The 24,448-nt window shown below is 37.3% G+C and overlaps 2 protein-coding genes across 4 annotated transcripts; one reads left to right on the forward strand and one right to left on the reverse strand.

Annotated features, from left to right (window-relative positions):
* Positions 1 to 719: 719 nt before the first annotated feature.
* On the reverse strand, positions 720 to 11,942 carry MRPL30 (mitochondrial ribosomal protein L30). Of its 2 annotated transcripts, XM_047854105.1 has the most exons (6): positions 11,836 to 11,942; positions 7,101 to 7,178; positions 5,365 to 5,445; positions 1,321 to 1,467; positions 1,017 to 1,090; positions 720 to 938 (listed from the first exon to the last, which is right to left on the reverse strand). In XM_047854105.1, exons 1-6 carry the CDS (start codon positions 11,905 to 11,907, stop codon positions 806 to 808), a joined length of 585 nt encoding a protein of 194 aa, XP_047710061.1. In that variant the 5' UTR covers positions 11,908 to 11,942; the 3' UTR covers positions 720 to 805. The 2 variants fall into 2 exon arrangements, with proteins under 2 accessions (XP_047710061.1, XP_047710062.1); XM_047854106.1 differs by lacking the exon at positions 5,365 to 5,445.
* Positions 11,943 to 11,994: 52 nt separating this feature from the next.
* On the forward strand, positions 11,995 to 22,906 carry MITD1 (microtubule interacting and trafficking domain containing 1). Of its 2 annotated transcripts, none has more exons than XM_047854216.1 (7): positions 11,995 to 12,229; positions 18,328 to 18,429; positions 20,529 to 20,665; positions 20,746 to 20,832; positions 21,533 to 21,648; positions 22,542 to 22,602; positions 22,715 to 22,906. In XM_047854216.1, exons 1-7 carry the CDS (start codon positions 12,079 to 12,081, stop codon positions 22,808 to 22,810), a joined length of 750 nt encoding a protein of 249 aa, XP_047710172.1. In that variant the 5' UTR covers positions 11,995 to 12,078; the 3' UTR covers positions 22,811 to 22,906. The 2 variants fall into 2 exon arrangements, with proteins under 2 accessions (XP_047710172.1, XP_047710173.1); XM_047854217.1 differs by lacking the exon at positions 11,995 to 12,229 and adding an exon at positions 15,425 to 15,729.
* Positions 22,907 to 24,448: the final 1,542 nt, after the last annotated feature.

Here is a 24,448-nt window from a genome sequence, read left to right on the forward strand (position 1 = left end):
TCAGAGATTCTTCACCATCATCTTTGATTAGCTGCCACAAAACTTCCCACTATTGAACCTTACTTACAATTCTTACTTCTCCCAACCCCTCCAGGTATCTGAAATAGGAAAAAAAAAAAAAAAAAAAGGAAATAAAACAATTCTCCCTAAAAGATTTCTCCCTTCTTTCTCATCTTTTAAATATTACCTCAACCGTTGGCAGAGGTTTCTTAGAAACTCAAAGAACATCAATAAAATTTGGGCCAATTTAGATTTATAATTAGAAAAAGATACTATTTTTGGTATTAAATTTAAGAATAAAATGCAGCCAACTCTACATATATACTTATAGACACTAAAGCACAAAGCAATCAATCTAGCTACACCCAATGTTTAATGACTGTGGCCGAATCTCTGTTCTCTAGCAAGAGACTAAACTCCTGATGGGCAGGGACCATGTTCTGGTCTGCTGTGCATTTCCCCAACATGTAACACACTGCTCACTCAAAGGGACACTCGAGGAATTTGTTGCGTTCAATTAAAAGAGAAAACAATATTTTAAACAAGTCAATGGTGACTGCTAAGGTGACATCTGAACCCAGATGTTTAAACAATACCACTCCAGCCCATTCTGCAGTGAAACTATCAGACAGAAAAGAGAGTTAAATCAAATACCAGCACTGAAACTTCCAAGCCTATACAAGGAAGAAATCACACCATGTTTAGCCAGTGAAAATGACTAGAATTTAAAATATATTTTAATGAGAACACTTTCTATCTTTAAATAAAAATGATTTACATTTTTAAATATGAAACTGCTCTGGCATTAGGACTTAACTGCTTCCTGATCTACAGGGTTTAGATGCCACCGCACCACTAATTCCCCAGTGCTCTTGAGGCACGTGTTAGACATGTCCTCTTCCGCTGGAAGTCCTTGTGGCAACTTCAGGGGCTGGATTCTGTGACATAAGAAAATGCTTTTAGAATTACACTAGGTAATACATTTTTTTAAATAGCTGAAGTAACAAACAACAAACCTTATCAAATGTTTAACCACTTTCAGTTTTGCATTCACTGAAGGTATATTCTTGTGAACTTGAGGAGTATGTGCCTATAAACAAAGGAAACAGGGTTATGGATCCATTTCAAAGCAGATGGTCCCATGTTACAGTGAAATGTTAAGGTGAAACTCATTTTGTCTGAATCAAATTTTCAAATAAATTACACTAAATAATACATTTAAAAGAGTGAAGTAATAAAAATGTACCTTAAAGTTTAAAAATTATAAAATTTAAAGCAAATTTAAACAACTAACTTAAGAGGACTTAAACAGCTGCTTACTTTTTCTAATCCAAGCATCTTTATTATATCTTTTTCCCAATATGGACGTCTTTTTGTACTCTTTATTCTGGTAACAATATGTAGTTTATGAGGGTGCTGTGGATCCCCACCATATTTTTCATGATCTGCAGGTGAAGGCTGAAATACCTAGGAAAGAATTATAAATGGTAAGTTTTCAATTATACAGTTTCTGTGTATTTCCTCTTCCTTTCTTAACCACCCCCCCCAAATCTACATAACGATCTCATCCCCAATCTTTCTGAAATCCTCATCTTCAAACTGATTATTCAGACAAAGTCTAAGGATTGCATACTCTGAAAAAAAAAATCACACAGGCAAAGACTGTTTTGTTTTGTTTTGTTTAAGAGCAAAGCGGGAGTAACCAAAGGATATTAAAAAGTTCAAATGCCAAGAGACTGTATTAGCACCAGATAAGCAGGGCACAGTAGCATCCCTCCACCTCATTCAGGCAGGGCATCAAAGATAAGCTTACAATGACAACACATGAGTATGTGTTAGTACAAATGACTGCCTACAAAGGGTCAGAAACAGCTCAAGAGAGCTGACATTAATACTGGTTCTCTAAAAAATCAAAAGGTTCTAGTAAGCTATCACACAAAAAACTTCCCTGAGTATATAAAATGTACTAAATAAAGATGTACATGGTAATACTATTTGTAATAATGAAAAATTTAAAGGCCACATCCATGTTCCTCGTAGAATAACTAAATGGAATTACAAGGCATACATTTGAATTAAAACTAGTACAAAATAATAAAACCAGTAATATATGATACAACTGAATAAATTATGATGTATCCCATGGGATACAATGCTGTCATAAAAACCAATAAGGTTAACTATCTTAGCAGCTACTAACATTGAAGGATGGCCATAATACATTCTTGAGAAAAAAATAATTCCACACCACTATGTGTAGTGGGATCTCATATTTGTTTCATCTGTACCAAGTACATGAGTGTGTACACAGGATACACTACATAACGACTAATTCTAAGAATCATGTAATATACATATGTGCATATACATACACTTATATATGTATAAAGGTCTCAAAGACATTAGATCGAGTCATATCACCTCTGAGAAATCAGACCAAGGAAGGACATGGACACACGGACACACACACATGGTGGCACTTTGATCAAAAAGGGTATTATTTAATTATAAAATAATATTGTAGAAACTTATCTGCTGAGAGGCTCACATTATATTGCTAAATGAAGACAGCAGCTAAAGAAGCATTTTACATGAGATGATTCACATCTTTAAAAACATATAACAGAAAAGGATATGGAAGCTGTCTCCAGGTGGTGGGATTAAGGGTGTCTTTTTGCTCTTTTTGCTCATTTGTATTTTCTAGGGGTTTTGAAGAGATGCAGGGTGAGAAGAATGGTGGTAAACAGGATGGGGCAGGCATGCTGAAGAAAAACAAAGATTTAAAGAAACAGTGTAAAGAGCACAAAATATCTGGGAAAACCAAGGGTAAATGTGTGGCTCAAGTAGAAAAAAACATGAAAACAATGTAGAGGATTAGAGGATGAAGTTAAATTGCTCAACTGTGCTGAGACTTCAGAAACTTCCAGAAGGGATACAGAGCTCTTGAAGACTTGAAGCAATATGACTACAATTTTAAGGGACTCAGAAAGAATATACTTGTAAGAGGACAAAATGAAGTGGGAATGGGAGACTGGTACCAGGAAACTTGCAGCCCTGGTTTAAGAGCCTGAACTACAGTAGCTGCAACAGAAAAGGGACTCATTTGGGGACTCTGGACAGTAAAATAGATGCATTTGTGGTGAATGGAGGAAATGGAGGGGTTGAGATGAACACATCTCCACCCTGATTTGGGAAATCAGGTAAAGGATGGTAGCATTAACTGATATAACTAATACAGGACGAGCATCCTATTTCATTTGGTTGTTTGGAGGGAAAGTAAGACAAGTTTGATTCTAAATATGTTTAACCTGAAATACCTCTGCATTATCCACAAGGCAGGGTCTAGGAACATGTGAGAATATAGGAATAAGTTCAGAAGATAGGCATGGGCTGGAGATACACATCTCAGAATCATTTCCATGAAGTTTGAATTTTCATATTTGCTAGAGCTGACAATCAAAATCAATGCCTTACACATTTTAAAGGAATGCTAACGTCTGTATCTATCCTTTTATTCTAGAACTTTACAAACTAAGAAACATGAAAAGATACAAGACAATACAGTTGTGGAAAGGATAGCAGCAGCAAAGCCATGACTTGAAAAATAAAGAGGTTTCTGATATAAGAACATCAAGCATATTAAAGGTGTCAAAATAGTCAATGGTAACACTATTTTATCTTAAAAAAAAAATCAAAGGAGAATGGTAGTTGTCAGGGGCTGGGGAAAAGAGATTGGGGAGTTATTATTTAATGGGTACAGAGTTCCAGTTTTGTAAGATGAAGAGTTCTGGAGATGGATGGTGTGAGGACTGCACAACAATATGAATGTATTTAATAACACTGTAACGTACACTTAAAAATGGTTGAGACAGTACACTGTATATATATTTTGCTGCAATACAAAAAACTGGGGGAAAAAACACAAAAAAACCCAGACTTTAAAAACTAAATGTAGTCTTTTCCATATATTCCATCAACTGCATAACTGCATTCTTAGGTACTTACCTCAAATGAGTTGAAAACTTATGTCCCCACAAGAACTTGCACACAAATGTTTACAGCAGCTTTATTCACTACTGTCAAGAACTGGAAACAATTAAGATGTCCTTCAGGAGATGAATGGCTAAACAAACTACAGTACATCCATAAAACCAAATATTATTTGTAATAAAAAGAAATGAACTGCATAGCCACACAACTCAGGTTATAAAAATGCAACTTTCATTATTTCCAGAAACTTGTTTGATTTCTGAGTCCCCAGCCACTTTAATGGAAAATAACTTGATCTTTCAAATTCGTGTTTTTCCTTAATTCTATCCAGATATGTTTTAGCTAACTCACAATTTATCATTCTTTTGACTAAGTATATAGTTAACAAAAAGCTAGCAATCCTGGTGGCAAGACGTCAAGAAACCTTAACTGCATATTGCTAAGTGAATGAAGCCAGTCTGAAAGATTACATGTGCATGATTCCAACGATAAGAAATTCTGGAAAAGGCAAAACTATAAAAACAGGAAAAATATCAGTGGTTTCCAGGGGTTGGGAGATGAGAGGGAGGGATGAACAGGTGAGAACAGAGGATTTTTAGGGCAATGAAACTATTTGTATGATTCCCTAATGACCCAGGACATTGTGCATTTGTCAAAAGCCACAGAATGTGTAACACTGATAGTAAACCCCGATGCAATCTAAGGACTTTAGTTAATAATAATCTGTCAATTCTGGTCCATCAATTCTAACAAATATATACCAATACAAAATGTTAATTATAGGGTAACTATATATGTTGGGGGAGGGAGTATATGGGAACTCTCTGTACTTTCTGTTCAATTTTTGTATAAGCCAAAAACTGCTGTAAGAAATAAAGTCTATTCATTTAAACAAAATAAAACAGAAGTTAATAGGGGGCTTAGCCAGTGTTTTCCGAAAGTATGATATGTACACGTAAGTATAGCAAAGAAAACGCAAAGATCCCAAGTTGCAATACTCAATATATAAAGTGAACACAAAGAAGCACAGAGACAGAGTCTGAGCCGGAGGAAGATCCACTGTTTTCCTGAGGATAATGGTGATATGAAAACACAAAATATTAGGGCAAAAATCATAAGCGGGAATAAACAGGTACTAAGATGATAAAACCCCACTACTTCAAAGGCCAGTGGCACATTAAAAAAAAAAAAAAAAAAGAATCATTACCTAGATAAATTCTACCATGTGTTATTTAAACTCTATACTACCATGGACATCCACAAATAATTCAATGTAAAAGTTTTCAACATTACACAAATAGGTACCATTTGAAAACATAACATGCTTAAAAAATAGTAACGCTAACCCCCACCCCACCAAACCCTTGTTCTTACTTTATCTGGAATTCTTGACTTGGTAAATTTGTGACGAATCCAATCTGTACAAATGACAGACTCCACACCTTTTGTTACAGTCTAAACATGACAGAAAACATTTTTTAAAAAACTCTGGCTAGTGCATAAATCTATACTCACCAATTTTTAGGTGACAAAAGTCTGTTTTTATTTAACCTATAATTATCAAACCTTTATCTCAGCTCCTTAGCTAAGTGAATACATCTCACCTTACCACTAACATTATAAAGCAAAAAGCACATATAGACTTCTCTTTTTTTTTTCAAGTTTTTATTTTAATTCCAGTTAACATTCAGTGTAATATCAGTTTCAGGTGTAGAATTTAGTGATTCCCACTTCCACAACACCCAGTGCTCATCACGACAGGTGCCCTCCTTAGTACCCATCACCCATCTAGCCCATCCTCCCGCTCCCATCCCCTCCAGTAACCCTCAGTTTGTTCCCTATAGTTAAGAGTCTGTTTTCTGGTTTGCCTCTCTTTTTTTCTTTTTTCTCCTATGTTCATCTGTTTTGTTTCTTAAATTCCATATATGAGTCAAATATAGACTTCTTGACCAGGGTGGGCAATATTTTTCTATAAAGGACAAGACAGGAAATATTTCCAGCTTTAGGGCTGTATGGTTTCCATTGTCAAGTCTCAACTCTGCCACTGTAAGGTAAAAGCAGCCACAAACAATATGTAAACAAATAGGCATGGCTATGTTCTAATAAAACTTGATTTACAAAAATAGGTGGACTGAATTTGACTTGCAGGCCATAGTTTGCCAACGCCTGCTCTGGACAATGTGCAATAATTTACCTTCACCAATACAATGTAAAAGAAAAGGAGGTGCCAATTTTCTTTCTAGTCCCTACAATGCCAACACTCCTAGTTCCTATTTCTTATTCCCTTTCTACAATCTTCCAGTCCTGTTGCTCTCAGTCTGCTAAAGAAAAAGGATTCACTGCCAATCCTTCCCATCAGGAAACTCCCCTCTGGATGGGCAATAATCATTCCTTTCATGCCCTCTCTGTCCTGCAGAGATCCACAAACAACTAGACAGTAAGTAGGAGTGAATGAGGGAGAGAAAGGAAAAACATGGGCTTCTAATCCTGGCTCTGTGCTCACCATTTGTGAGAAATGAGACACTTATCCTCTCAGAGAGTCAATTTCCTCAGCTATTTAAGAAGAAAATAATACTGATCACACAGGATTAATCTAAGGTTAAGGCAATGTACTGGCCAGCACCAATGTATGGCCAGCAGCAGGTCTGTATCTAGACTCTGGCCCTCATGAATGGGTTAGGCTGTACTGCTACAATTTCTGTAAGAAAGAATAGAAGGAATTACATGAAAATACAAACATTAGTGATCTCTGGGAGAGGGCTTTTCTTCTTTCTGCTCTTCCATATTTTTCTATAATTGGAAATACACTCTTTTCATAATTGAAGGGAAAAACCTAAAACTTTAAAAAGATTAAGGGGAATCAACAGTGGCCATTTTTTACCAGCATGTTCTCCAGGAAAAGATCTTTTGTGTTTTTAAATTTTTAGTGATAAAACAGCAGATCATAAATCATAAACAAAACTGCTCTTCAACATTAAAAAACACTATATAAAAAAAGGAACTTGTACAGTTTAACTTGCCTGTTTGTTTTGTTAATTACAAAAGAGAGAGAAATCACTCTTAAGGAATAAAAAAAGAGAGAAAGATGATACTTGAAAAGAAATACTTACTTGGAGTCCACCTGGGGGCTTCTGAACTATTGAGCGCAAAATCCCTGCCATGAGTGTGGTGACTGTTCTCTTCAAAGGCTACGACAAGCATAAAATAGATCCATGGGTCAAATATGTATTGGAAATGGACAGGTGCCTACTTACATATTAAAAACCTAAAGAAGTTAATTATGAACTTGACTGAAGTTTAACAGTAAAATCCTAGTTATTTTAATGCAATAAGAGTAAGAAGTTATAATAAATGTTTTATTCAGAATTCAGCAAAACCATATGTAGCAATTATACATTAATCACATTCCATTTTTGCCAGGTGAGTTAGAAACTAGGTTGATTCAACAAAAATGGGCAAAGAAATCACTACTACTTAATTTCTTCACCAAAGAGCACAGATAAAGAATGCTTTGTTATAAAATCACAAAATGAAAGGACTAGAAGGGACTGAAGAAATCTAGACTCCTAGAATGAGAATTGACAACCTTCTTTAAAAAAAAGAAAAAGAAAAAGAAAAAAATGTTTATTTATGTATTTTGAGAGTGAGCACGTAAGCTGGGGAGAGAGAGAGAGAGAGAATCACAAAAGCTCAACACAGAGCCCAGTGTGTGGCTGGATCCCAAAACGCTGGGATCATGACCTGAGCAATCAAGAGGTGGATGCTTCACTAACTGGGCCACCCAGGTACCTCTAGAATTGACCACCTTAGCCTATGTATGTGGAAAATGAAAATTCATTCATATTGAAGGGCATCCACCTTCAATCCAATCCAATCCAATCAAAGGGCATCCAGCTTATCCAAGGAGCATATAGTTTGGAACCCAATTCTCGTAATTCCTACTCCAGTGCATTTTCACTAAATCATAATACCTTTCTGTTAAAAAGTAAACTATAACTTTCTTTCTTGAATACTTGTATTTTTAAACTATTCTTAATAAATATGCATTGCTTCTATGATGTAAAAAAGTCATGTTTATTTAGACAGGCAATAATTACAACCAATTATACTGATGTATACAAAAGCAGAAAGATAAGGTTTATGAACTACATGTACATTTTTCATAGGTTACTTAATTTGTGTGTTTCAATTCTTTTTCAAAAGGACAGAATATAATACCTACTTTCCAAATGAATCATTCTAAAAACACCTAAAACAGTTTTTAGTACATAGGAAGCCCTCAACAAATGGTAGCTTTTACTATTATGAAATTATTACAAAGTTGTAATAAGAATACCCTAACACACTAAAATTGGGTAAATGCTGTACTTCAGTGAATCCACCAGATTCTGGCTCACTCAAGCTCGTCAAGTCTTTCCTGTGATGTGGACAAAACAATGAAGTTGTGGGAATCAACGCAAGATGTCCCATTAAAACAGCCAAGACTTTTGAAAAATTTTCAGCAACTAAACCAGTCTCTCAAAATTAATTATGCATCCGTTTTAGAAGAGTCACCTACTAAATCCTTAATGCCATGAAAGCCAGAATTTTATCTTGTTCATTTTCTACTCTCAGCATCTAGCACAGTATCTGATGAACAGTAGGCACCCAGTGTTTGTTTATGAATGTTTGAATCAATTAATGGGTTAGAACTATGATCTGCTCAACTCAGAATTCAGAAGTATATCAAAATTTCATAACTCTCATTCAGACTTCAAAGATTACTATACAGCATAAGAATTTCTAGTTCAAATCAGTATCTAGTGCAAATCATCAGCCATTGCTTGGCTGGTTCTTTATATATATTTTGTATCGACGCTTCCTTAGAAGAGATGCTTATTTAATCCTCTGGCTCTGCAATCAAATAGGTAACGATAAATTATTTTCTCTACCATACTTCTTCCTCCTAAGTTAAACATTATATATTAACCCAATTCATTTGGCTTCACATTTTTTTACTTTTCTCTTATTTAGATTTCAGCAAAAGCCTCCTAAGGGGCCTTCCACTTTCCAGTCCAACTTCAATAAGCTCTCTTCTCCATAGCAGCAACCATTTCATTAAAATCCCAAATCAAATCATGTCAACTCCTCTTCCCCAAACATTCCAATCAATGAGCCAGGTTTCTCACTGTTGAAGTGAAAGGTAACATATAAGAGGAGAAAGCTAGAATAATCCATGTGATTCAATGACACAAGTTGAGAGTTTGAGCTCATGTTTAGCTTAATATAGATACTGATGGATATAGAAATAATCACAGGTATGAAGGTATATATACATGGGTTAGCTCTGTTAGCTGAATGGCATCCCAGTAGCAACGAACACACTCAGCGCTTGATCTTAGCATTCTCTAATAAAAGGAACCAGGGCTCCTTTGAGAAATGGCTAATCATAGGGCTACTGCAGTGAATATATTAAGATGAACCTGGAGCACTTTGTAGCACTAGAAACGAACTACTTAAAAACTCAAAATGATGGGAGTATGTCTTCAAATACCTGACTGCCTTAAACCTGTCAAAATCACCAAAAACAAGGAAAGTGAGAAACTGCCATAGTCAAGAGGAGCCTAAGGAGACATGACTACTAACTAAATGGGGTAAAAGGACATCTGGTAAACACTTAAGAAAATTCGAATGAAATATGGACTTTAGTTAGCAGTGTAATAATGCTGGTTCATCAATTCTAACAAATGTACCATACTAATGTAAGATGTTAATAAAAGGGGAAATAGGATGTGGGGTATATAGGAACTTTACTATTTTCACAACTTTTCTGTAAACCTCAAGTTATCCTAAAATAAAAAGCTTATTTATTAAAAAACCAAAACCTCCAATGTCTCAGAGCAATAGCCAGTCCTTAACCCCTACCTCTAGGACTTCATCTCCAACTGCTCCCTTGCTCACTGGATACACACATTGACACCCTTACAGGTCCTAGAAGTTGCCAGGCAGACAAGCTCCTCTGGACTGTTTTTTCTCCTGGAATGCTCCTGATATTTATATAGTTAGTTCCCTTATTGCTTCAATTTTTGGCTCAAATCTCTTCTTAGTGGGGTCTATCCTGATTCCATTGTTTAACATTTTGACCCCCCACAATTGTCAGCACTCCTCACTCCACTGGATTTTCTTTCCATAGCACTTCTCTTCTTTTTTTTTTTAAATTTTTTTTTCAACATTTATTTATTTTTTGGGGGACAGAGAGAGACAGAGCATGAACGGGGGAGGGGCAGAGAGAGAGGGAGACACAGAATCGGAAGCAGGCTCCAGGCTCCGAGCCATCAGCCCAGAGCCCGACGCGGGGCTCGAACTCACGGACTGCGAGATCCTGACCTGGCTGAAGTCGGACGCTTAACCGACTGCGCCACCCAGGCGCCCCTACATAGCACTTCTCTTCTAACATAGTTTGTTAGGTTTGTTGCTTACTGTCTGTCTCCACCCAGTAACAGGTTAACTCCGCAAGGACAATAAATTAAAAAAAAAATTTTTTTCTTGGTGTGCCCTATCTATTCACAGATGTATCCCAAGCATCTACCAAGAGCAGCACCTGTTGTGTAGTAGGTACGTTATCAATTTCTGCTGAATTAAGTTTAATTTACAGACTTCAGAAGGTGTGACAGTGAAAAGTTGTAAGTTTTTTTTTTTTCCAACGTTTTTATTTATTTTTGGGACAGAGAGAGACAGAGCATGAACGGGGGAGGGGCAGAGAGAGAGGGAGACACAGAATCAGAAACAGGCTCCAAGCCATCAGCCCAGAGCCTGACGCGGGGCTCGAACTCACGGACCGCAAGATCGTGACCTGGCTGAAGTCGGACGCTTAACCGACTGCGCCACCCAGGCGCCCCAAAAAGTTGTAAGTTTTAATAAAAAATAAAGGTTAATGTTAATAATTATTCACACAACTCTTGGACCTTGAAGCAACTATACTGTCTTCTACTGTACAGTAGCTTTTCTCTTGCAAAAATAGGAGAACACATGCATCATGAAAAGTATGATCCCTTTTCCATTAAGAAAATGTCTGTGACTGTATACGTATACACAGAAAAACTCTGGAAAGCTATCAGTAAAATATAAACATACCCATGGGGGGAAGGCTACCAAGGTGATTTTCTACTTTTTGCCCCCAGTTAATATCCGAACAGTTTTAGACACCTACTTACTGACAAAAGGAAGGAAAACACTGAAAACGCACAACATAGAATTTTCCTTTCAATTAACCGATATCTCTGAACGCAAAAAATGTCTCTTTTAATTCCTAACGCCTAAAAAGTAACAGGCAGTCTTCATCCGCGCCTGTTGGCGAAAATATGCAAAACAGGCAGCTATGGGTAGGCGGCGATCAAAAACATGATTGCAAAATTACAGCTTTTAGTAAAATGGTAAATATTTTAACTGCCAACTCCCGAAGGTGTTGCCTTCTAAGATGCAATTAGCAAGCTTTTATCCTCATTAACAAAAAATTCAAGTTACGCGGATCCCCAGTGGGAAACCGAAATTAGTTATAAACAGAAGCACAAAAACTGCCAAAACAACCCTGAATTCCCTGCCCCACTAAACTATTTTGCCTAGGCGGGTCCAGAGCCGGGCTTAGCAAGCCGCGCGGCTCCGGAACTGGGAAACCGGATCCGCTCGACCACTGGCTTTTCGCGATCCCAAGGGACAGTGAACGGGCGCAAATTCATTTAGGTTATTACGACCCGCAAACTCAGAATCCAATAGGAAAATCAATCCACATCTCCACGGCGTTCCCAGGTACCCACTCCTGGCAAAAATGCAATATTCCTAAATATTCTTCAGCCTGACCTTACTCACCGAGGGGAAGCAGAGCAGACGGGTGCCCACGAAGCGCAACACACAAACCTGGCCGTCATATAGCGTACTCATAGTCAACCCCAGCACTTTAGTTCCGGCCACGTCCCGCCCCTTCAAGGCCATAAAAAGAGAGCGCAGGCGCAGGTCTGTCACGTTATTCCCCCCTCCCACCTCACGTCCCCCGCGCGGCCGCGGCTGGCTCAGCTCTGGTTGTGTTTGAAGCAGAGAGGCATTTCCGTAACTATGGCGAGATCCGGACAGGAGCAGGAAGCCGAAAGCACAGCTGCATTCAAGGTGCTAAAGCGGGCGATGGAACTGGACTCGGAGTCCCGGTACCAGCAGGCTCTGGTGTGTTACCAGGAGGGGATTGACCTGCTCATGCAAGTCCTGAGAGGTGAGCAGGGAGCCGTGGAGAGGATACTAGAGGAAAGGAACTGGATCCGCAGTTTCTGGGGAGTGAAAGTTAAAAACCCTTCTTGTACACCACCAGGAAGCAGTCACAAACAGAAGGTTGATATTCTACAGGACAAGTGGACTGTTTTCTTTTAGATTGATGTCATCAAAAAAGACAGGGTCAGTACTCTAGATTTTGAAGAGACAGAATCAAATCTAAATATATAAGCCTTGATAGGACTCAGGTTCGAAAGAAATGTAAAAATACATTTTTGGATCCTTTTTGGAAAGTTTGAATATGGATTGGGTAACAAATTATTGACTTTGTTAGGTAGCATGTTTTTTTCTAAAACTGTCCTTGATTTTTAGAAATGCAGACCGAAGTGTCTTGGGAAGAATTTGTCATAATGTCTGAATTTAATTTTAAGGGGGGGGGGGGGGACCCGGAGCAAATGTGGCAGAATTCTAGCAATTCTTAAATCTATGTGATCGGTAATAAGGGTGTTCGTTACACTATTATCTTTGCTTTTATGTTTAGATATTTTCGTTAGAAGTAAACAAAAATAAAATCACATAGCGGTAGAATACCTTAAGTACCTTTAAGTACACCTTAAATAACGGGTGTACTGAAATTCGTTGTGAGAAATACATAGGATTGTGGGTGGGCACAGCGAAACTTGATCTGTTAATATAGTTATTCAATGTTGAGAAGTACCCAAATAACCATTAACAACCGGTACAATCTCTGGCACATAGTAGACACTCAGTGATTATGTATTAAACTGATTTAAGTTAAGTCCGGCCCCTGCTCCCCACGCCCTGTAGCTCCCAGTCTGGCCGAAGATCTCCCCTGTGTGCCTTTTAGCCTAAGTATTACAGAAGCTTTTGGACAGCAGAGGGCGCTTTTCAGGGTTGGGGGCTTTAGTAGTAAAACTACTTTGGGAAGGCCCAGATGATGATGAAGATGAAGATGATGATGATGGAGAAGAAGAAGGAGATGATGATGATGGAGGAAAGTAATTATCATTTATGAGTGCTGAGTGCTAGGCACTGTCAGAGCACATGAACATCATGATCTTGTTTCATCTTTACAATTGCCCTGAGAAGTAGGAGCTGATGTTATCCTCATTGTACAGCATAAAATTAAGCTTTTCAGTTCCACCACAGTTAGTCAAAATTGGGAGCCCAAGGCTTTAAAGACTCTGGTATACTGACTGCCAAAAAAAAGAGAGGGTGTACAGTGTTGGTCAGGTGGATCATTGCTTAAGTTCCAGTGCTCTAGGGTTGTCAGGTCAAGCACTACTCAAGTTCTGGCATTCTGGGAATCTGAATCAGGAGAGCTATAGTTTTGCTCCTGTGTGCTCTACTGATTCTACAGAGGTTATATAGAGACAGTGACCTGATCTTACAGGTTAAGATACAAATGCAAATAACTCTAGTACAGGAAATAAGTGCCAGGAGAGAGAGATAGACAATGAGGATTTAAATAGTTAAAGGTCATTTGGGGGAGGAAAGGTGGAGGTGGCTTTTGAGGAATAAGTAGAATTTCAGAAATGAAATTCCGCAGAGTGTTTAAATTCTGTCTGTGCTATTTTTACCAAATAAGTGGTTCACTTTGGTTCATTGTGTGTCTCTAGAAGAAGAGTGAGAAGTAAAGTAGATTGAGGTGTGGTGTGGATGACCTTCACTGCCAGGAGATTTTAACTCCTTCCATAGACAAGGAGAAACCATTTAAAGTTTTTATAAAGGAGTGATGTAATTAGAGTTGCATGTCAGGGCTTGTCTCTATTAGGAATATGCTCTCCTCCCAAATATCTGCATAGCATACTCCCTCTTCTCTTTCAGTTTTTTATACAAATAGTACCTTCACTGTGAGGCCTTTCCTGACGTCCTGTGTAAAGTTACAACCCCATCCCAGGACTCCCTTGTTTTCTTCCTTGTTTTATTTTATTTAATAGCACTTATCACAATCTAACATACATATTTTGCCAACTTCCTTTTATTGTTGTCTTTCCTCCCACTTGAATGATAGGGGATAATCATGTCTGTTTTATTAACTGCTGTAGCCTCTGTGCTTAGAATAATGTCTGGCATGTGGTAAGTTCTCAGTAAATAATTATTGAATAAATGAGTGAATATGGCAAGAGTGTGGGGGAGATACTAACCTGAAGAGACTGAAGTAAAGCAGACCAATCGAGGAGCTTCTGCAGGAATCAAGATGAGAGGTGAGAAGGGCCTGAAGGAACCAGAGGGGTGACACCAATATTAAGAAAGGAGGAGACAGTCTGGATATTGAATAATTGGCATTAGGACATGACTAGATGTGGGAGTGAGGTTCAGTGGAATCCAACCTGCTGTAAGTAAGCCTAGGAAACTGAGATGTGATGTTTGAGGAATGGGTCTACATTGTTAAATTCTGCCAGCTGATCGAGGGTGATCGTTAAGAAAGGACTACTTTATTTACAGAGGACAGAGAAAATAGAGTATATTTATAGGCAGTCGCAAAATAATAGTGGAATTTAAGAAAAGAGATATTATAGTCTGGTTCTAAAGGAAGCCCAGAGTATGGTGAATGGAAAAAATTATGTAGGTGATAATGATATTAACAAAATTTATTATTTCCTACAAGCCAGTCTCTTTGATCATTAATCATCTCCCTGTCTAAGGAACAATTTCTCTTTCCGTGTTACAGTTGAGGATACAGACAGGTTGAATAACTGGCATGGTCACACAGCCAAAAGTGGCAGAGCAAGTTTTGAACTAAAACCATGTGACTCCAGATGCTTTGCTGTTAACCACTGTTCACACTGCCTCTTTGTAACAGAGACCATAAAATGCTTAATCCTGATAAAAAGACCAGTTCAAGGTTTTTGAGTTTAAAGAAATAATATATAAACCTAGTAGAAGAATATGAGTTCTCATATCACCTTAGGAGCAAAAACAGGATTCCTCACAAGAGATTTATAGATTATAAATGGATAGATTAGGATTTTCTTAAGCTACTGAAGTATAGGCATGAGAAAGTAGGGATCTTGATACTAATTTTCAAGTAGAAGGACTTGAAAAGAAAAGAATTCAGTAATTATATTGATATCAATAATTTTTTTTTAACGTTTATTTATTTTTGAGAAGAGAGAGACAGAGCATGAGCGGGGAAGGAGAAAGAAAGAGGAGACACAGAATCTGAAACAGGCTCCAGGCTCTGAGCTGTCAGCACAGAGCCCCACGCGGGGCTTGAACTCACGGACCGCGAGATCATGACCTGAGCCGAAGTCGGACGCTGAACCGACTGAGCCATCCAGGCGCCCCATATTGATATCAATAAAATGTTGGAAACAACCTGAATACCCTGGGAAGAAGAGAGGTTGAATAAAGTGTGGTACATCCACACAATGGAGTGCTATACTGCTGTAAAAAACAATGAGGATCTGTGGAAGCGATATGGAGTGATTTCCAGGATACACTGTTAGGTGAAAACTACAAAGGACAAAGAGATCTATGGTATGCTATCCTTCATGTAAAAAGGAAGATATTCATGTGTCTCCTCATTTGTTCGAAACAAAGGAAGGATAAAAACAGAAACTAATGAGGTTTGTGGGGTGGTGGAAAAGAGGTACAAAGAAGGAAGGAATGGGAATGGGGTAGCAAGATGAGGAAGGAATCATGCTGCTCTGAATTATTCAACTGTGATACAGAAGCAGGTGGACAAGAAAATAGGTAACTCAATTATCTCTGGAAAATTGTATTTTGACCATATTCTGTAAGGTTAAAGACAAAATGAATTATATACAAACATTGTGTTTTACTTGGTAAATGTTTTTCTCCCAGAGGTAGAAACTACTTTATATGAGTCTTGAATAAGCCAGTATATATATTGTGGATAATAAAAGAAGTTACACATAAGGAGATAAGGCTAGTATGAACCCTGTGGGATCCAAGTTATCATCATGAACTTATGGTTTTTAATATATATACAGATGTGTAGACACGGAAATAAAGGCAGATATATGTGTGTGTTAGTAACCCTATATATATTTACTTTCTAGCCACAAATTGAAAGGATCTGGAAGTAGTGACAGGACTCCCCTAGTGGCAGCAAGTATACTCAGCACCCAGAATTGGATTTCTTCATACCATTCTCCAATAAAAGGAACTTAGGGCTTTGGAAAAATGGTTGATTTCAGGGCTGGGGCAGGGAAAATACAAGATGAGTTTAGAACATTTTGCACCAGAAAGCAAGGAAGTGCTCAAAATATAATGGGTCATGTTGAAAGTACAGGGGTCAGCCAACATGCAGGAGCTCCCAAAGCCAAAGCTGATAAAGTTAGGGCAAGATAATAATATTGCCATTTGCAGCAACATAGATGGAACTAGAGAGTATTACGCTAAATGAAATAAGACAGAGAAAGCCAAATACCATATGATTTCACTTATATGTGGAATTTAAGAAACAAATGAGCAAAGGGAAGAAGAGAGAGAGGCAAACCAAGAAACAAACAGACTCTTAACTATAGAGAACAAACTGATGGTTACCAGGGGGAGATGGGTAGGGGGATGGGAGAATAGGGGATAGAGATTAAGGAGTGCACTTGTGATGGCCATTGGGTGATGTATGGAAGTGCTGAATTACTATATCATACACCTGAAACTAATACTGTAAACTAACTGGAATTTAAATAAAAACTTAAAAAAACAATAGTATTGGATTACAACCCATAAAATAAAATAAATATGCATGAGTCGATACTGATACAAATTTATCACTCAATAAATAAATAGATGGGGGAGAATGGACAGCTCTTCCTTATAGTAGCATTCCAGTTTATAAATTAATTAGGAATGATGGAAATAGAAAATCCCTGTTTGACAGACACTGCAGTGATAACTGTTGCAGGCAACGACTATCAATGGATGCTAAAATTAGGGGGTGAAAGAGTGATGAGAAACAGGATATCTTCCCATAAGATACTTATCAATTATGAAGGACAAAATAGTGATTTTACAGTGGAGTGATCTTTGAACTCACCAGTAATGACATATATTGACATCACGTACCGAGAAGGGCATGCTTTCATGATTTTCTTCCCCAAAATGCATAACCTCAATCTAATCATGAGAAAACACCAACAGCCCCAAATGAGAGACATCCTACAAAATAACTGACCACTGCACTGTTTCCCCAAATGTCAAAATCATAAAAGGTAGAGAGGCTAAGGACCGATTTCAGATTGGAGGAGACTAAGGAAACATGACAATTAAATGCTGTGCAGGATTGTGGACCAGAAAATGAACTTTCTCTTTCTCTAGTGGAAACATTGGTGGAATACAAATAAGGTTTGTGGATGAGTTAGTAATGTTGTATCAATGTTAATTTCCTAACCTTGATAATTGTAGCATATTCACATGATATGTTAACATTAGGGGAGTTTGGGTGAAAGGATACTGTGTGCCATTATTGCAGCTTTTCCATAAATATAAAACTAATTCAAAGTAAAATGTTGTTAAAAAGTGGGAGTTTAAAAATGAAATTATTATGGAAAATATAAGTAATAGCAAAAAGAAGGAATGAGGGAACCAGAAGTGATTTAGGGGCGAGGGACTTGGGGTAAGGTTTTATTGATAATATGTATTCAAAAAATACCTTATATTTTTTGGGTGACTGGGAAAAAGACTGAGCATGAACTATAATGGGTAAGTCTGGAAGAGAAGCTGGTTTTGTGGAAGAAAGTTAGGTATTGTTTCCTGTGTTTTGATTATGTTAAGATTTCAGACTTAAGGTTGATTAGGACGAAATGGTTCTCAAACTCAGGTTTGAAAATAAGCCACCTTTGTCATCACCTCATCAAATTTGGTATCCCCAGCAGTGAGACACAGTGTCAGAGTTCCCACTCCTAAATAAAGCTGTTTCAGATGCTTAGTGCAAAAATGGAGGTCTTGGTGATCAAACCAAATTTGAGCCCATTTGTGTATTTGAGGATTGAGGCAAACCATGCTAAATAGGACAGGAAATTTGTGGAAGAGTTGGGAAACTGGAAATAATGCCTGTTTAAATAGAAAAACTTTTTGGAAATTTGAGAGTGTATTTTTTTTAATTTGTAGGCACCAAAGATGTTACAAAGAAATGTAATCTCAGAAAACAAATTTCTAGCTACATGGATAGAGCAGAAATAGTGAAGAAATACACGGATCAAGAAAAAGAAGGTAAAGAGGCTGTTTTATAGAATGTGTCCATAAGTAAGTGTGACAAAGCCCATTTCATCCAGTGTTTCTGGCTCTGCCTTTTGTAACTCTTTGTGGTCTGGACCATTTATCCCTGGGAGCCTATAGTTTTATTCTGCATTTCCATGTCCCTATATATAACCTATATTCTTAGCCCTTTTAGGTGGGGAGGTGATTTTCACACACCCTCTTGAGAATATCTGATGAAAGCTATACATACTGCAGAACTTTGCATGCCATTTTAAGGAATTCACTGCAGATCCTTATGAAGCTTATGTGTGGACTGGAGTTGAAATAATACTACGCAGAAATAGGAAATGTAAATCCTGTATTTTATTTCTGTTTCACTTTCTAAAATGACCAAAATGTTAAAGTAGCTAAGGAAACTCCTGGGACTTCTTTAGGATTTTGCTGTGAATCAAAACATTTCAGGAGTGAAGTATTCCTAATGACTAGAGATGCCACTAGTTGTCCTTCCCTACTTACTATTAATCTACTTATGAGCATCCAGTTTACAAACATATGTCTATAAATGGCCATTACCACCTTTGCCTGGCATAATCCCACTTTTTTTTAGCCAAAGTTACTACTGTCCTCAAAAAACCAGTGCCTCCAGGGGCGCCTGGGTGGCGCAGTCGGTTAAGTGTCCGACTTCAGCCAGGTCACGATCTCGTGGTCCGTGAGTTCGAGCCCCGCGTCGGACTCTGGGCTGATGGCTCAGAGCCTGGAGCCTGTTTCCGATTCTGTGTCTCCCTCTCTCTCTGCCCCTCCCCCGTTCATGCTCTGTCTCTCTCTGTCCCAAAAATAAATAAACATTGAAAAAATTTTTTTTAGAAAAAACCAGTGCCTCCAGACCTCAGCTGCTCTTCCTTGCTATCCTTATATGGCCCTCCCCTACCTCTTCCTAGTATTCCATATGAGCCCCTACCCTGGGTACCCCCCGCCCCAGCGAGCTCCTCTGTTGAGTGGGAATAAAATTGTATTTCCTTCACCCCAAATTGAAACTCACAATGAAATTTCCTTTTAAAACATTGATGAAGTAGAGTACCATCAGCATTGTGGTTTGAATACATTGGGTTAAGTTAACCTTTGTGGGTAGCTTGGCTTGAAAACTGATGCATAGTTGCTAGTAACATCATATCTGTGGAAATACTAGGAAAAAAATCCAAACTACTGTTTTTTAAACAAACTTTAAATTGGCAACCATCACATAAATTAGGAACTACCATTAGGGGTCATGTTTTTAAAAAAATCTTAAAGATCTTTGATAACTTACTCAATAATCATTCGTTTTGAATGAACAAAAACTATGGAACTGTTTTACTGACCCTGTGCAATCCTAGTCTTGGGTTAAGAAGTGCTAAAATTACTACTTAAAGTACTCTATGGGGCACCTGGGTGGCTCGGTTGTCTGTGTGTCCAACTTCGGGTCAGGTCATGATCTCGCAGCTCATGAATTCGAGCCCCACATCAACTCTCTGCTGTCAGCATGGAGCTGGCTTTGTTCCTGTCTCCTTGTCTTCCCCTCTCCAGCTCCTGGTTTCTCTCTGTCTCAAAAATAAATAAAAACATCAAAAAAAATTTAAATGCTTTATAAGTTCTAAGAAAGCCTTCTAAATTCCATGTATTTATATGTTTAATACTTTAGCCGTTAAATTGCAGGACACAGAAAGACTTATATCTGAAGAGAAGGACCACATAGCCACTGAGTTATATAGCTTATGGTTCTACTCATGGTGACAGAATTATCAGCTGTCATTATACATATAGACTTCTCTTGAATAAACTGCCTGGTCTATAGGATTCAGCTCAAGAACCTCTTCCAAGAAATCTCTGGACTTTCCCATTTGACCTCCATGAAGGCAGAACTCACTTATGGAATTCTTTGCCTTATTTATTTCTGTACATATAGCATCTTGCATTGTGCCTCGTATATATGTAGGAGGCATTCAGAAATGTTTGCTGAGTGGAGGAGTTAAAAAAATTAACTTGTATCTGATCCTGATTAATCACTATATGTAAATAGTATAAAAAGAAAATAAATTGTCACTGGTTTTATTATTGAAACTTGTGTTTTTTAGATGGAAAATATCATCGGCAGATTAAAATAGAAGAGAATGCAACAGGTTTCAGTTACGAGTCACTTTTTCAAGAATATCTTAATGAAACAGTTACAGAAGTTTGGATACAAGATCCTTATATTAGACAGATTCATCAGGTAGGTGAAATGCAGAAAAATATGATGAAATGTTACTTAAAATGTATGAGTTAGTAATAACCCATCATGATGTCTTTCAGCTGTATAACTTTCTTCGATTTTGTGAGATGCTTATTAAGAGACCATGTAAAGTAAAAACCATTCATCTTCTCACCTCTCTGGATGAAGTAGGTATCTGGAAGCACTTACTCTTTCTTCATGAATTTTGTTTAGCTAGGAGATGTAGTTTGAGCAAGGAAATGTGGACACAGTGCTTCAGCTAGAGCTATTTCTTTGGGAATTGTACAACAATAGACCTAAAATACCTTCAGAAAAATGTTATTGACTTTTCTGATTTTGTTGTATCTTGCATTTGGCTACTTTGCTAAACTATAATTCAAATAGTTTGTCAGTTTAGTTTCTTGGATATTCTAGGAGATGATCACACTGTCTGCACTATTGACAATTTTGTTTCTTTACCAATGATTATATCTTTTTCTTGATTTACTGTATTGGCCTTCTGGTGGATCATAGCATGATAGTGAGCATCTCTATCTTGATTTTGATTTAAATAGGAATGCTTCTAAATAAACCAGAATTTTAAGATTAACTTGAAGAAAGCACCCCATCTTACTAACTAAATAGCATTACTAAAACACATTTTAGGAGATAGGATAGAATTGTGTTATGTGTACATTAGAAAAAAACAATTATTTTGATAAAAACAACTGCCATTAAACTGCTTCATACTTTTATTCCTTCTTTGAGATAATAGACATTGAAACTAGTATAGAATCTTTCCCATTTTATCTGATACACATTGTGTAGCTTAATGATAATTTAAAATAGTAATAACTGAACAGAAAATCATATTTTTCCTATTAACAGGGTAGTGGGAAAGAGCAGCAAAGTAGTGGCCTGCAAGAAATAAAAGAGTCACTCAAGAATCATGGAGTGCTGTTGGAATTAGAATATTCTTCTTCAGTACATGACCGAGAAATTAGGTTAGTTATAGCAGTATTTTAATTTTTATGCAGTTGAATATACTTACTTATTTTAATGCAATATAATTGCATATAAATATTCAGTTTATTAAAATTTTAAATAAAGCACAATTTTAGTATCTTTTCACTTTTTAGGAAAAAATCTGGCTTATTATATCTGAGTTTCATATCTCTTAATGGAATAGTTTACATGTTCTGTTTCACGTGAGAAGAGGAAGTACTTTTCTATTCAAGCATACATATAGTGTTGGGGTATTAGGATAATTTTCTGGTGGTAATATTTAATATTCTGATGATTTTAGTATTCACTTATATTTTATGAAATAATCTCATAGGCATGACAGTACGCAGCAGTGTCTACAAGGAGACAGTATATGCAGGTATTTTAGTAATATGTTCCTCTGTTTCGCACAGTAGCTTTCATATGTTTATAGTGAGTGCACCTTTAGTTTTAATGAAAACTTAAGCACAACCTAAATGCAAAACAGCTGAAAATGCAGCTGCTGTGGTTGAAGCAGAGGTTGGGGTCCAGAGCTCATCCTGCGTATGTCCTCCATCTTTAGGTAGGGAAACCCCTGCAACACACCATAGCCTGACCTGAATACATTTAGCAGAACAGGAAAGTTTTATCAGAGATCTGAAATTCAAGAATCAGATATAATTTACTCGACAAACTTGTTACCATCTAATCAAACCAACTAATGGTTTCTTTGGACATTTTATTTCATTGTAGACACGGCCCATGAATAACTCCAAGTTTGGTTCAACTCATGCCACTGGAGAAAATGATTTTCTTTGTTAGGGGGAAATTTTGCTGACACTTACTACACTACATCTTTGATAACTGTCTGACTTAAATGTCTGGAATATAATACTGTATACTATTTCAATAGGTTTAACAATGGATGGATGATTAAGATTGGAAGGGGACTTGATTATTTTAAGAAACCACAGGTAAGATACAGTCTTATGAGTAAGTATGTTGTACTTTTTGTAACATTTTAACAAATGGCTTTGGACTTTTTTATTAAAAAAAAACAAAACACCTCTTTTCTTCTCTTCTTAGAGTCGTTTTTCCCTTGGATATTGTGATTTTGATTTAAGACCATGTCATGAAACAACGGTGGACATTTTTCATAACAAGCACACAAAAAAAATATGATGGGCAGTAACTTAATTTGCATTATATATTTATATTTTAAGTGAATATTGATTTTGGGTTTTTTTTTTTTTTTACTTTGGACAGATCATTTCTATAATTATGTATTCAATAATAAATTTTTACATTTCTACTAATTTATGGATTCATTGTTCAGTTATGTAACCAATCCTAAATATTTCTTATAAATACATTATTTAGTGGATTTACAGGGTTTCTAGTCATATGATTAATTTAAACATTTTACCAGCTTTTCTCTTAATTTGACTATTGGGGAATGAATCAATAAACAATGAGAACCTATTAGGAAGATAAATTGAATGTTAATCTTGCCCCTGGGTAAGATATAAAGAGTCCAGGAGGAAAAAATCATGGATTAGAGTACTCTTTTTTTTTTTTTTAAAGTTTTTTTTTTAATGTTTATTTACTTTTGAGACAGAGACAGAGAGAGACAGAGCATGAATGGGGGAGGGTCAGAGAGAGAGAAAGGGAGACACAGAATCCGAAACAGGCTCCAGGCTCTGAGCTGTCAGCACAGAGCCCGATGCGGGGCTCAAACTCACGAACCGTGAGATCATGACCCAAGCCAAAGTCAGACGCTTACCCGACTGAGCCACCCAGGCACCCCTAGAGTACTCTTAAAAGACAGATGGGCTTGGGGCACTTGGGTGGCTCAGTCGGTTAGCATCTGACTTCAGCTCAGGTCATGGTCTTGCCCTTCCCGAGTTCAAGCCCCACATCAGGCTCTGTGCTGACAGCTCAGAGCCTGGAGCCTGTTTCAGATTCTGTGTCCTCCTTTCTCTCTGCCCCTCCCCAATTCACGCTCTGTCTCTCTCAAAAATAAACATTAAAAAAAATTTTTTTTTTAAAAAGAGAGAGATGGGCTTGTAGTTCTAATAACCAAGGAAAAAATACTAATTTTATTACAATTAAGTGTTTTTGGCAGAAGTACACTAACCTTGATTTATCCAATATTACCTAACTTCATAAAGGCAAATCATCCCAATTATACAGATGCATTTTGCATCATTTAACCTTGGCTGGCACATTTGTAAAGCTTTGCGTCTTAGAATCAACTATTCTGGTTAAGCTCATCCATCCAGATGCCAGATGACTGGTTGGGGACAAAGACTAGGTTCCATGGAGATAGGCTGGGATTGCAGACTATCACATATGGAGAAGACAGAAGATTACATTCAAGATTAAATAGCATGGAGGACCTAAGCCAGGTAGAAGCCACGGGAATATGATTGGGCAGAGTGGTCCTGGGTGGCTTGGACACCAGATTTATGTTTTACCTTTGGGAACCAGCAGTCACCTGACTGACTTGGCACAAAAGACCAAGAAGGAATTCCAGAGAAGTTCCTAATATTTTTCTTTGATGTGTTCAGGTTCACATGCTGATAATGCTAAACCTGAAAAGACTCAAACCAGTTTGCCAAGTTTTATTATATTGGAATTCAGGGTCTCAGGACAGCACTTGGAACAAGTGTTGGACTTAATCAGAAGTTACTTTCTGCAAAGTATTGTAGCTTAGCTTGCCATCCTGTAGACATAGAGTGGCTTTTCATTCAGGTGAGAACATGTATTAGATCTCCTTATTTTCATGTTAAATAACAACTCTGATTTCTTCTAGAGCAT

This window comes from Prionailurus viverrinus, chromosome A3 (assembly GCF_022837055.1).
Source record: "Prionailurus viverrinus isolate Anna chromosome A3, UM_Priviv_1.0, whole genome shotgun sequence".
NCBI classification, from domain to species: Eukaryota; Metazoa; Chordata; class Mammalia; order Carnivora; family Felidae; genus Prionailurus; species Prionailurus viverrinus.